This window comes from Lacerta agilis, chromosome 5 (assembly GCF_009819535.1).
Source record: "Lacerta agilis isolate rLacAgi1 chromosome 5, rLacAgi1.pri, whole genome shotgun sequence".
Taxonomy (NCBI): Eukaryota; Metazoa; Chordata; class Lepidosauria; order Squamata; family Lacertidae; genus Lacerta; species Lacerta agilis.
Window position 1 is genome coordinate 20153098 of NC_046316.1, and position 15148 is coordinate 20168245.

The 15148-nt window shown below is 38.7% G+C and overlaps 1 protein-coding gene across 1 annotated transcript in view; it reads right to left on the bottom strand.

Annotated features, from left to right (window-relative positions):
• PARG (poly(ADP-ribose) glycohydrolase) overlaps window positions 1-15148 on the bottom strand; it is a 66599-nt gene that overhangs the window by 22888 nt on the left and 28563 nt on the right. Inside the window, exons 8-9 of the mRNA XM_033148785.1 lie at window positions 11141-11233; window positions 7794-7951 (exon numbers count right to left, since the gene is read on the bottom strand). Coding sequence (XP_033004676.1) covers window positions 7794-7951; window positions 11141-11233 — 251 coding nt within the window. The remainder of the gene's footprint in view (window positions 1-7793; window positions 7952-11140; window positions 11234-15148) is intronic.

Genomic DNA, 15148 nt, shown 5'->3' on the forward strand with positions numbered 1-15148 from the left:
AGACAGTCCAGTATTTGTACTGTACACATCAGTTCCCCACATATCAAAGAAACCTCAAATTTCTTAAGCCCTCTGTTGTACAAAGACGCCTGAAAATGTGACACGAAGGCTGGCAACATTAATCTTGCCATATGGGAATCCCTTGCCGACAATTGCAGGGCCTGGTAATGTATCCATAGCAGTGACCAGAGGAAGAATGACCACTGGGAGGAGCGCAGAGAAGAAGCCCCATAGTGCACCTGTAGCAGCACGTCCATCTGCCCCAGCTGCAACAAAACATGTCTTTCCTGTATTGGTCTCTACAGCCACAGCAGGTGCCGTAACCCCACAACTGTTTGGCTTTATGCCTGAAGGCGTACTACTCCATTGTCTACCAAGATCAATGGACGCCAACAACAACAAAATTACTTACAAGTTCCAAAAATAAAAAATGGCCTAGGAAGCATACTGACTTTCTGAGCCCACATTTTTAATGAACTTATTGTAATATATTTGATATATTTCCTTTCAATGAACAGGAAAATGTTGTAATTTTCCTATTCCTGGAAAAGGTGCTACATGAATTAAGTTTTTTCAGGTGCTATGATGTTCCTGTGTGTAGACCATTTGTGTGAGCAGTTTCATACATAGCTAACCAACTGCAGTGACATCTGCATTGGCTTTAGTGGTAAAGAACTCAGAATTTAATTCTAGAATATCTGAAGACCTATCTACATCCCCTCAAGTGAAAAAGTTACTTTTACTGACATACCTCAATGGCCATGTTAGGAAGGAAAAAATTCACTACTCAAGAAACATTCCCAATTCTTCTTCTTCACTGCATTTTAAAGCTTTAAAAAACTGCACTCTAAAAAACACCTAGTGTTTAAATAAATTCTTTTATGAAAACCAACCTAAGAGACATCCTCTATTTTTAGTCATTAAGGAAGAACATACTTTTACCTCAAATCATCATTTAAAATAAAAATAAAAATGTGTCATCTACCTTCCAGCAACCTACCCTTACACTGCTTAATCTGATTTTAGAAAGACGAAAAAAGTCTTTATGGGTAGCATAATGCAATTTGCCTGGAGAGAGAAATTGTGGGAACTTCAGAAGCAGAATGCCTCTAGTTGCATGTTCACTAAAAGATATCAGATATAGTAAAAGCCCTTTGGGGGATGCAATCTCGTTTTTAAAAACTATTCTTGAAATACTGAAATGTTAACTGGGAATGGAAAGTGACGTAATAGCATCCAACTAATTCCATTTGTTAGAAAGGCAGACAAGCTTTTATACAAAACAAAAAGAACCCATTGCCCTTCAGGTTTTCACTATATATTTAGGTTTTTTAGTTTGCAGAAGTTAGCTTACATGAAAGGTACAATAAGGAAAAAAATAAGGGTGGATTTCAGCTTAGAAACTCTGTCAGCAGACATCCTGCCCCCCCCCCCAATTGCCTTTTGGGTTTAGGAGAACCCTGTGAGCCACCTGCAGGGGGAAGAGAAGGGGGTTTGTTCTGCCTGGCAATCTGAAATGCTTGTACAGACAGAACACGTTTGTCACACTGCAATACTGAATTCTATCATTTTAAAATAAGTTCCACTTTAAAATAATTGTGCAAATCAAGACAGCAATTTAAAAAAAGAAAAAGTGATTTCTCATAGTTTAGATGACCTTGAAAATAACTATACTTCATGTTTTTATTTTGCCCAGTTTTTCGTGTGAGTTAACATTCAGACTCACAGTTTTTATACTGAATTGTTTCACAAATAAAATACCAATTCCATTTCCGTTGTACTTCCTCTCTACTTTAGCTGATTTCTCTATCTCCCTGCCCTTTCAGGGGGAAGGGCTACTTCTTCCTTCTTTGGCTACTGTTGGCCCTACAAGAAGACTGGGGAAGAGGTCCTTTATACTGCTCTTCCATCAGCGGCTCCAATGACTACCTCACTGAGCATTGCACATGTCAGGAGTTGTTAATATCACCCATTGGATGAAATCTACATGCTACAATACATTCCCTGCCAATGAGAAGACAAAACTCTAGTGAAATCCTTGGAATTGAGATGTTTTGCGTTGTTTTAATTGTTATACCTTTTTTTTTTTTAAAAGGGACATTTCTTTCAGAACTTTTTTTCCCTTGAAAGGCTGTATATCAATAAATATAATAAAGAAAACCAAGTTTGTGCACAAGGCATATAGGTCATACTTGTGCAATCTGCATAGCTCAATTTTGTGGTGTACAAATCCACCAATCCACATCTTACATTGTTTTGAAGATGGAAAACAGGAACCAGCCTGAACAGGCAAATCATCTTAGATATTTTAGTTTCAAGAGAAGTTTACTAACACAAGAAACTGGTTCACTAGTAACAACTTATCACGCCTGCGTGTTTGTAATGAATGTAAAAATAAATGAGTCAGGACAGTCATAGTAGCTAGGGATGCTCTAAGCAATTAACACATTGATCTCCACCCCACCCAGAACTCTGAATGACAAGAATATATGAGTATGTTTTATTACAGTTTCTCAAGCCACACTGCAGCCCAATCCCAAAGCAATTCCCTGATTGGAATTCAGATAATCAATTTACTAATGCAAGAATCCAGCAGAAAAACAAGTCATTTAAGAAATAAATCTCATTATGGAGCAGTCTAAGTAAAAGACAAAGCTCAGCAAGCCCAGCTTTACACTGTAGTAATTGATAAATTACTTGCAGTTGCATATTTCCCTCCAGTACGCCACTTTTGTCCAGAACAAGATGCTCTGTCAAACTGCCACATGGCTACTTCAATTTAGAAGAGAGATGTAAAACTTGAACAGGGCTGATCATTGCTGCAATCCACAATTTGTCTTTGACCTTCCAGCCTCTATATAAATACAGCAGCAATATTAATCAAATTGAAGACATTTTAAATAGAGGTTTAAGCATTCTGAAATAATATGGAGACAGATACGAGAGAATGCCAGAGGTCTTCAAAATGCAGGGTATAGTATGAGAAATGCAACCGAGGTTGTCTAGCTACTATTATGGTTCCGATTCGGTTTTGATCATGTTCTGAATATGGTGCTTCTGCTGTTATTCCCCTTATTCATCTGCTACTGGAAGGCTAGGTTTTATGCTGTTTTGTGTTTCTATTGTTACTGGCTTATGGCAAGCTCCCCGTTTCGAAAACTGTTTTTTATTTTATGTTCTGTTACTCACTTTGACTTTCCTTTGCAAATAAAAGACAACAGAAAATTGGCATCAATTTCCAGGTAAATTTGTAATACTGTACTCTGATGCATAAATTCTGAAAATGTTTTCCACAATTTTTTAAGCCCCTGCCCCACCCAAGTATTAAGTAGGCTTATCATTCCTTATTTTTGCAGCTGGTGCATAGGGCTGGCAAGAAAAAACTCCTATTTGTGTGGTCCGTATTATGAAAGGAGGATTGCATTCAAGGAAGTCATACTCAGAGGGGACTCACCAAAATCAATGAACCTGGTCAACGTAAGTCCATTACTTTAGATGAGTCTGCTCTGAGTAGGACTTAGTAGGATGCAACACAGAGGACTTATTTTAGAAGTCATTTTTCAGCTATATCATGGCAGCACTTTGTCTTTTCCTCCTCTAACATCTAAGTACTGCTTTTCGCATCCAGCAGTGAATTAGGCAGTCAATTGAGCATAAAATGGGTGTTTGCAGATTACTTCCCCCCCTTTTTTTTACAAAATTGAAAAACATGAGAATTATTCACTACCCAATTAGATTTTATGCTTTTGGATGAGATAGCCTCAAAGCAGCTTGAAATGATGTCACACACAAAGTGATGTAGAAAACAAACCTTTAGTTTTGGCTGCAAGTCTTTTCAAGTTAATTAAGTAAATGAGCTTCAATTTCTCTATTTACATAGAAAGTAGCTTAGAGGCTTTAGATTCCCCTGGCTTCAAGCTTAAGGAACACACCTCAACCATTTAACCTCACAGGCAATATCTTCTTAGATTTATTGCAGTCAAGCAAATGTCAGGTGTAATATCATCTCCACACAATTAAAAATATTGTCTTGTTTCATCTAAAAGTGAATTATTTCATCCACTTGCCACATTGAAGCCATTCCCCCGCCACCGCGCTCCACAATGTGTGATAACCCATACCACACACTGCTGCTCACTGCTGCATACCAACACATTCATCACCCCTAACCACTGAGCATGATGGCTGGGTTGATGGGAATTGGAGTTCACAACAGCTGAAGAATACCATGTTGGCAACCTCTGTACTAGCCAATAAAGAACAACAGGCTACGGTATTTTTTTCCTTTCTGCGACTAGTTCATACAATTCACACTTGAGGTAGGTCTTTAGAAGCAGTTTTAGGCCTGCATACTGGACCACTCTGGCTCCTGAAAACATCCAGGTGTTTGAAACCGATTTCTATGTAGACAGTAAACAGAATCAATTTTCATAAATATAATATGGAGCTTTATCCCCTAATCAGATTACTCTGAACAAATGAAAAAAAACCCCCACAGAGAATACTCATTAATGTTATCAAATGGATGTTTATGGTAAGAGAGAATTACATTACAGCTAAATTAGATTTTCCATTCTCCCTGTATAAACACAATATGCAACATAATAGTTTCCTTTCTTAAAACTATTCCATAAAGGTGCATATATCTTAACTAGTGTACATTTCCCCACTCTCCCATTTTTTAAAAAGAAGTTCACAAAACTTTCCTTGTTGACACTAAAATGATGTCAGGGAGTATTGCTTCTGCTACCTTTAAACAAAAGAAGCATATTCTAGTTTTAAGCTTAATATCTGCATGAAAATTCATATTCAGAATTGTGCTTCAAAGAAAAGAAAAATCAATCAGGAATTTTCTACTTGATGTGAATGCAATTTTGTTAATGAAACTTAAAAATGACTGAACCTAGGGAGTGAGAGCACAAAAAGGCTCTTCCACAAGTCTTTTGGATCAAAACAAACAGGGAGGGGGAAATAGGCAGTTGCAGTAATTATATGATCTCCAGCTGTATTTGGACTACAATTCCCATCATCCATGACTAGCTAAGGATGATGGGGGTTGTAGTCCAAAAACAGATAGAGACCCAAGTTTGGGAAACTCTGAGCTAGATGAATGAAGGAAAGTAACTCCTCCCCCATTTCTGCTATGTACGTTTTGATGTTTTTATACAATAAGTTTGATACAGTAAGACTAGTTGTGCTAACTGATGTTCAATGCTGCCTTGAGTGATTGGGAAAGGTGGGGTATAAATGGTTTGAAAGGATTTTTCAGCCAGAGGTTCTCTCCCGCACTGTGCACAGATTCTAAATAGTAGGCCAGTCTTTTGAACTGGCCTTCAATAACTAAAGTTTTTATCAATCAATAACAATTTATTCGACCGTCAGTCAGAACAACTAAAGTTTTTAAAGAAATTACATGGGAGGTGCAACACTACACCCACTTACTCAGGTGTAAGCCCCACTAAACTCAAGAGACTTGCTTTTGAATAGACATGCATAAGATTGCTCTGTGAATTAGCATGATCCCCTTTAATTTATAAGACTTTTTAAAAAATAAAGCTCCACATGTACACAAACCAAACAATCACCTACATTCCTAAAATAGTTATGCAGGCAAAATATTACACATGTGATATATCACGGGGTGTTTTTTAAAAATCCTCAGAATACATCCTTCTCAAGTATACAGAAGATGGCTATTTTTACATTGGCAAATATTTGATTTGCCTTTCATTCTTCTGCAAAAATTACAGAAGAAAAGCAATATGGAAACATTTTGAGGTACTTACTATTGGCAGAAATCTAAGTGAGATTGGCAACGAAGGCCAGAGGGACAATGAAATTTGGAATGTCCCCTTGCAATAAAAGCCTGGTCCTTCACATGTTTACTTAAAAGTAAATCCAACCAAGTTCAATGGGGCTTACTCCCAAATAAGTATCCACAGGATTGTAACCTAAAAGGGCCTTCCACGCAAAGTAACTTGCAAGTGTCATTCATTCTGAGACAGTATGTATGCCATCTCTTTCAATGTGCTCCCTGTTGCACTTCCTGTGTTGTTACTCCCTCACTGCTATTATCTGAAAGCAATCTAATACAAGAAGCAAGAAGAAAGAAAGTCCTTATGTTCCAATTCCAATACACAAAGATTCCTAAAAATGCTGTCAGCTGGATGTTTCAAAGCACTTTAGATCACTTGCTGTCACAGCATGTAAGAGTACCAAGCAATGGTATACTTGAAAAGATTTAAGGGAAATAAAATACATAGTGTTCTCCACCTTTTGTACCAAGTGTCTCTTGTTTTGATAAAACAGATTGATGGTCCTGTCAGATCTCAAGACACGCAACTGAGAGTTTTCTGTTTAATATGTACATATTAAATGTGTCATTTCATTTTATTACCTAAAATGGCCAAGCCCTACACAATGTAAAAATGATATTTCCTCAGAGAAGGAATATATCCATTCAAGGAAGGTGCTAAACCTAATCTGCCAAGCATGTCTTAGCATTCAATTGATTTATTTTTATTGATTTATTGAAAGCGGGTGCAGCTATAAACGGAATGGTTGATGTAATTTTACTTAAGTGTTTACAAGCAACAATTTGATGTAATCCTAGGGTCTGAGGATAGAACTCCTAATGTCTTTTCTACCCAGATGTATGCTTTCAGAAGAGACCCTCACTAAGCATTTTGTAGAACTTTTGGTAGTCGTCACCTACTTTTAACTACAAGTAGCTGTGAATGCACTATGCACCCAGAAATGGTTGTGTCCAATGTGATAGAAAAGAAAACAAAAAACCAAGCATGTATAACCCTGAACAACAGAGAAGAGGACAAGGGGACAGCAGTTAAAGAACCCCCCCCCCAAAAAAAATCAACAAAGCTGGTCTACCAACAAACACACTTTCCATAGCCATTGCTCATGTCAGGACAGATAAAATCTATGCGTTGGGCTTTAGTTCTGGAATTCCTGTTTCACTATGCATCTTGTTTTTAAATGGTTTTAACTGGGTTCAAATGAAATCTGAAATTAACACAAGCATGTTAAAATATTCCTTTAAAAACTCATAACTAGATTCCTAAACGTCTATCAATGGTTTGGATACTAAGGTAAGTTAACTGAAGGAACGTTTCCAGTCTCTTCTTTGTCCTGTAGCCATCTACACCCCTTCTCAAAAGTATCTTGAGTAGGTTCGGGTGGGACAGAGGGGTTTCTGTGTAATGTGGGAAAGGGCGTGGGGGTTGCTAGACCCCTAAATCGGGTCCACCTGATTTGGGACAAATTCTGCCCTCCCCCAAGCAACCCTCTGTGTCCTATCACACATTTTCAGCAAGAGAATTTGTTGCCTTCATGTCTTGACTCTGGGCTTCCCAGAAGCATCATCCTGTCCACTAATGAAAATAAGATGCTGTGCAAGATGGACCTTCAGTCTGATGCAGCAGGGCTGTTCTTATAAATGAGGAAGAGTTGAAGGAAGTGACAAGTGAGGGAAAGGACCACTTCTAGAATTGAAGCGGTGAGCATGATTAAATGGAATAAAGAAGCACTCTAACAATAAAGGTTATCTTCACCAATTATGAACAGTTCTGGTCATTTTAAGTTCCATAACATTTCCATCAATAACTTTAGCCTCAGATCTACTTTTCCATATTTTCCAAATCTCACAAAACAGGTTTGTCAGGAATCATTTCCTATTTTAATGGGATTCTTTCAGGAATTAGCAATACAATATGGACAACTTCTCCCCTAGATCAAGACTCTCCTGAAAGTATCAGCTACTTAAACTGGCACCATACCTGTTGAAGTTAATATCTGGATAGCTAGAATATTCTGATTTCATCTTGGCATTTCGCCGGGGGAAAGTGCAGAAGAAGGCATTTGCTAGCAAACTAGCAGTCTGCTCCTGTGACATGGTGATGGAGTGGTTCATTTTTTGTTTCAGTAGAGGTATTGGCTAACAAAAGGGCAGAAAGATGGACATAATTAGTTTAGCAATTCAGAAAACAAAAACAGAACCATCACCCAGAACCCAGGAGAACAAAATTACATTTACTAATTTAGAGCAAAAGTAATTTAGGGGCCTTAGTGGGTTCTTAAATCAGCAGCACCATTAAAATCAAGAGCTGTTTATCCAAGATGATTGGGAAGCCTTGTTTGACGAACTGGAGATTTCTAATCAATAACAACAAAAAATGTCAAACAAAGCACCGCTAGCCTGAACAAAAAGGAAGCATCCATAGGAACAATGGATGCAATATGATTAATCGTGAAGGAAAAATAAAACATCAGGAGACTGCAACAGCTGTATTTTACAGTCTCCCTGTCACAGATTAAAGAAAATGGGCAATTACAGCAATCACAGCAAAACAAGACGGCAGGATGATACACAAAACAACATAACTAAGGTATTCTTTGATTTTCTTGCTATAACTGGGAGCAAAAAAAAATTCAAGCTTCAAGAAAAACCACATGCTTCATTCAAACACTACAATTGTTATATGTTTATTCTATAAATTAGCTCCCAATACTCAAAATAGAGAAGAAAGGGAAATACATGAGCCAGATGCTCTGACTCTGGCTCATGGAGACCATGGTTCAATGTTAAGTGAGAACTGGGCAATTTAAAATTATTTTGTGCAGCTACTTCAAAATGCACAGTTAGAATTAATCAGGAAAAGGATTTCATACCTTTTCTACAGGTTTTCCAAATCTCCTTATTCTTCCTTGAGCTTTTCTGATTCATGAGAAATCAATTGTTTTGACTTTATTCCATTAACTGAAGTGTGGCTATTAAAATTTAACTGTTTGTATCCAGGATGGCTTTTGGAATGTCTTCTAGAGATGCATACATGTGAACAACGTTTAGCAGAATTCATAAGCTGTTCCAAGTTAGCAGTTTGAGCTACAACCAAGATTCCTGGATGGATTCAGCTTAATGTATCATCTTTGAACAATCTTCAAATATGTATATTTCTAAAGGCAGGGGTGGGGAACCTCCATCCTGTGGCTCAATCTTGGTCCTCCGTGGCATCAGGGGTGGGGGTGAAAGGGCAACATAAGGGCAGGGCTTTGAATGAACTATCAGGATAAGTAGCTGCCTTTGGAAAGATTGCCTGCATTCAGGACTCTTAAAGGAGAAATGTTGTTTGAGCAGCCACCTCCCTTTTCCTTAAAACAAGGAAACACTTTAAGGACTGGACATGGGCCTCCAAAAGGAGGAGAAGGGGCTGTTAGGGAGATCCTGTTGGAGCTGGAGGTGGGGCAGGGGGAACAAGCTGGCAGAGGGAAGTAGGCTGGGGGGAAGAGTCCATGGGTGGCAATATTCCAAAAGGGTTGGGCCAGAGTTGTCCCTGGCAAGAATAGCAAGAAGAACAAGGAAAGACAGTGCTGAAGACCTGCACAACTTCCAGGAGTGCTAGGGAGGACGAGCTTTTTGTAGCATCTGAAGAGGTTTGCATTCTTGCCAGAAAAATGCTACCCACAACTGAAGGATATAGTGTGCAGGAAAGCCTAGTAGTCTAATGGACTTGGGGGCTCTGGAGAAGCATGAAGCAGAGGTCCCTGAGAAATATGAAGGTCTCAGCCCTTGTTCAATTCTTATACAGGATGGGGTCCAAGAAGGGACCAATGTGGGACAAACACTTTCCTGCCATTAAAACTACTGCCAAGAGGTCCTTTGAGGTGACAGAGGTAACATGGGTTTAGAGGTTAGAAATGAGTCACTCCAGTCAAACGGCTTCTCACTGAATCTAGAATAAATATTGTTTGTTTGCCACAAGGGTATGTGCCTGTATATAGATCCAAAGGAAACTTGGGGTTTTGAATTTGCCCTCCCTGCAGGAGTATTATCTACACAACAAAACAGCTTTAAATATTTATTTATTTGTGGATCTCAGAGCTCTGCTGTTTCTACGTTTTTAAAATGATACAGCTGTCAAAAAGCCCTGTGTTAAAAAGGACTAAAAAATATTCTACTTACTTTTTTCCTGAAAATATATTTGTCAGCATTTAACTAAGCATAAATGTTGTACTCCAATATTTTTTTTAATGTATTACTGGGGGAAGGGGGGAAATGGGCCACACAATTACACAATTATAACTTGGATACAAAATATTATTATTTAAATTGAAATTAATATGTTCACCTGATCAAATATCACTGTAAAATATTTCAGACTGCAACCCCTTACCTGAAAGCCCCATTAAATTCAATGGGCTTTACCCACGAGTAGATATGGTTATGCCAGGGAACTGTCCCCGGCTCAGCGCAGGGTGGTGGAAGGGCTCTCGAGCCTCAGCCCCACCTGACCAGTAGCACCTCCTCATCTACAGTGGGGAGGGGCAGGCAGCTCAGGAGCTGGAGAGCCGAGGCTCTGGGGATGTTGGAGAGACCCTGCACTCCTCTCGCTCAGGGGGCGAGGAGGGAGACATGCTATTTCCGTTGCCCCAAGTATGCAGAGGGGTGAAACAAAAAGAGGGGAGGCGGAGAGTTTGTATACTGAAACTCTTATGTTGGGGTCAGAACCGGAAGGGGCCACTCCCAGATTCTGCAGACGGTTGATACAGACATGAACTTTTTAGCTCTGCACTGTACTTAGTATGCACAATAAAACTACTAAAGCAACGGCTGGAGTTTTGCCTGGTTTCTCATGAGCAACCACCCAAGGACCTTACAGGTTAGGACTGCAGTCTTGCTTGTGCATGAAAAGGCATACTGTGCGCAAAATACCATCACTGTGTTACACTTGAGTTTGTACAAAAAGTGACAAATCAAGAATTCTCAGAAAGCAAGGAGTTGCTTTAAGCAACAACAATGATTTCACAACCAGTTATCCTTTTGCACATTAGAAGGACCTGAAAAAGAAGCCACCTGAAAATGCCAGCTTCCTTATTCTAGCACATCTCTCCGGTGTATGCAAGATTTTGATATATAGCTCAAATCAAGGTTCAGAAATGGGATAGGGAATTTTTAATGTCCTTTTATATTGTTATGGATGTGTGTTGTCTTCACTATTCCCTAGGCCTCAGCTCAACAAGGCAAGTACCACATGTAAGGACCTTGGCATTTTGACCTCAACCATTCGTGGTGGTGCACAGCAAATTAATCTGCTACAGAGAGTATACTTAAGATTCGTCTACTAACCTGGGTGCAGATGCTAGGCAAACAGAGTGCAAGCTTCACCATATCAGGCAAAATGGACTGAAACAAATGCTGAGCCTCTGCATCTTCAAGCACCTAGAATGCAAATAAGAGGGTGCATTTAGGTCTAGTATTAGAAATATGGTCTGCCAAATTAGTCTCTCTGTACAGCAACTGGCTTTTCAAGACGAAGTGATTTCTCAGTGCAAGCATTTTTTAAAGTCAAATGTACAAACATAAAACTTTGAAGCCCTTACAATTCAGCCTCTAATGCTAGAGTAGAATCAGTGTTTGGCACCAAGTCAAACCTGAAATGTTTGGCACTATATTTTTAAATTTTATTTCTGCAACAAAAGTGCATGGAAATGTACTAAAATGAAAGATTAAGATTCTCGAAATTTAGAAGGGTGCACACATCACAACAAGCTCTTTAAGAACCATTCTTGGCACTCAACTCTTCCATCTTCCTATAGACCATAACCTGGATTTTAATATAGCACCTGGAAATCAAGACCAGACATTTTCAATCCTGAATATTTAACAATCCTGAAGTTTAAAAGTAAGGCTATTATTCTAACAACCCACTCAGATGTTTAGTGTGTGCATCAGTTTGGAAGCAAAACAGGGCTATTCAAAATAAGGAAGTCGACTCCCTGAATATGCAGAAGTTCATAAATTAAAAGGAGAAAGATTACAAAAAACCCCAGAAGTGGCCCTGAGAGCTTCCATGAATTTGGAATGTTCAGGGCAGAGAGATAAGAAAATACTATAGTCGTAACTAATTTCATGTCTGGAAAGGATACTTCTAGATTCCCAATGAACATCAAAGACAAGAACTCTGACTCATTTTGAAGGGGAGAGGCACACTAGTGCCCCATCACAGTTATGCCCCCCCCATTCAAAAGGTATGCGGGAAGGGAAGCACAGTTCCTAGGTTACAGAGTATTCCCAACTATATTTTCAGACCCTGGAGGCAGTTTGCTTTGGGTGGGGGAAGGCTGTGGGAGGCTTTGCAAAGTAGTCCTGCTACTTTTTCAAATAGGTGTACGCTATCCCCCAAGAAAGTGTGTTACCTAGCAAGCAAGACCAAATGACACCAAATGTTTTTGTCCCTAAGGACTGGGGTTCTCTTCACTCAAGCAGACAGACAGCCTGCTGTACTTGGCTCTTCCTTACAGCTGGGACTGGGTGGGTGGGTGGGGGGGAGAAATGGGGAAAGATTGGTGATGGTATTAAGATGCCCCCTCCCCAGTCTTTAGATTTTTATTGTCAACCTTGACATTGTCCCTCCAAACCCCTCTTCTTTACAACCCAATTTGACTGGCTTATGCTTACACTGAATAATGTCTATCTTTCAAGTACCTTAAAAACAACAACATTCAAGCATGACAAACAATAAAAAGAACAAGGCTCTATTCACAATCTAATCAGACAACATGTACAAAAATAAAAAGGGAAGAAATGGAAGGTGATACCATCTAAAAATACCAGTAAAATAAATTGCAAAACAATCAGATTTTTATTTTATGAACATTTCATGCACCACACAATTACAACTTCATATTTTGCAGCTGCATAGACGCTTTGAATTTTAGGCTTGCAACAGCTGGTAACCACATAATACTGAGAAGGAACAGTACTATTAGATTTAAGGTTTCATTTGAGGGTTTTTCTTTTTTTCCATTTCACAAATCATCATCTAGTTCTTTTTCTTTTTGCATTATGTTAACTAGACTGCAAGCCAGGGACTGTGTTGCTTTATTATATTTGTAATATGCTTAGATGATAATAACAATAACAATAACAATAATATATCTTGCACAAAGCACATAGTGAAGAAAGTCTATTAATTCAAAGTAATTTAAAAGGGGTGGATGCAACTGCATAGAGAAATCATTAGTTAGGAAAATGAAGAAGCTATCAAACTGGTCCAAAAGCTTCAACAAAATGTAAGAGTGCACTAAAATTGCTCATTGCTCTCAACTACAGGCATGGGACACAAAAGTAATTTCAATTGTCAGTTGAGATGAACAAGTGTGGGGAAGTGGTTAGAAATGTCAGATTAGGAGCAGCGAGACTGGAGTTCAAATCCCCACTCAGCTATGAAGCTCACTAGCTGACCCTGAGAAAGCCATAATATATCTCCACCTCCAAATCGTGTTTGAGAGGATAAAGTGGAGCTGGAGAAAGAAGAAAAATACTTATGCCACCTTAAACTCCTTAGAGGAAAGGTGAAATACAAATGTGCCAAATAAATAAACGCAATAGATTCCAGATGCCAAAAAGCTATTACTCTCTGTGTGACCAACCCATGCCAATGAATGTTGACTTGAAAGGGGGGGGGGCTACAAGAAGATCCATGCATTCCTTGGCATTCACATGCATTTTCTTCATGGATGAAGACTTGTAAATTTTATGGCACAGTTCTTGCAATATTCTAATAAGTCTTCTGTTTATTTATGTGTGACCTACATACTTCCACAGTGATCCCTATTTTTGGAAACAGATTTCTTTGTTACACAAATTGCATCAAATAAGAGTGTTCAGGCTGTAAAATAGCACTTTAACAGCCCCCAGACTTTAATTGTAAGAGATAAATTCAAAATTGTGGATATGTTCTGCCAAAGTAAACATATTCCCACGTAGTCACATATTGGAATGTTAAAGGTTGAATTTGGATTTCAGGAGGCAATATAAAACAAATACATATAAATTTAATTCAAAGGAAGACATTTAACCTTAAGCATCTATAAGACTGTCAGCTTCTGATAGTTCTTCTCCTTTGGGTAGCACTTCCTGTCTTTTAAAACTGACACATGAATAGTAGCTGCCATGCTTTGTTGACTGCCACAAACTCTATAGTCTCACTCATCTGGTGACAGATTATGGCACTGGACTTTGTCACAGCTGTCAACACTTCAACCTTTCCCTTATGCAGCTCTGGAAGTAAATGCAGTAAGAGCACAGGAGACTTCCCCCTTGAAACAGAACCACAACCAACAATTTCAGAACACAGGTTTGGAAAACAAATAAGAACTGCACTTGCTCTGTTTAAAATGGGTATTTTATTTCTTTTTAACTTGCCTCCATCAAAGGATCCCAGGGCAGTGTATGGAATTGCAAATAAAATTAATTCACACCACGTATAAAAAAATTAAAACCAACCAATAAACATACAAAATACTAAAAACAGAACACAATTCCAAAAACATCAACTACAATCTAAAATGCCTGGGCAAATAAGGTCTTTTGACACCTGCTTCATCCTGCTTTGGTCTGCCTGAATGTAAAATGGTCTTTCATTTACTTGCAGCAAATAAGTTAATCAATTAGCAAACTAGCACTTCACATTAGAATAAATGCATCAGGTATTAAGAAAAAGGACATTTATAGGTTTGTTAAGGACCAGCCTCCAGAGACTGCTCTTGCAGCATCTACCTAGACAAATATGGCCACCAGTCACTTAAGAATGAAAGGGGTTTATTATTATTTTATTTTTATTATTTATTGAATTTATATACTGCCATGGAGCTCAACCAGATCCAAAACAGGAAGTTATGTTGGATCTTGAACCTCTAAAAGCAAAGGCTTATTTGGTTTAGACTTGCCACATGGTGCAACAAGCAGGTATCTGAAAGCACATGTATGGTATAGGTACCTTTATCAGAGCAAGCTGATACTACTCAGTGGATCTATTCAGACTTAATGTTGTTTATCATTACATGCATGAGAGTCAGAATTGTGTGCCCCCCCCCTCTTGTGGTACAGAAGTTTTAATTGTAAATTGACCACAGTGGAGTATTCTGTCTGAAACCTAAAATGTGGTTAATCTTAACTACGGTTGGTTGAAACTAGTCAGCTTCAAACACTACAGCTTGAAGCAATACGGCTTCAACCCATCATACTTAAGACTAACTAGTGTGTCCAGGCTCAGACAATACTTATTCCAACTCTCACATTAAAGCAATAGCTTCCAAATTCCTCACTCAATAAGCAGCTGGAGAGGGAGTA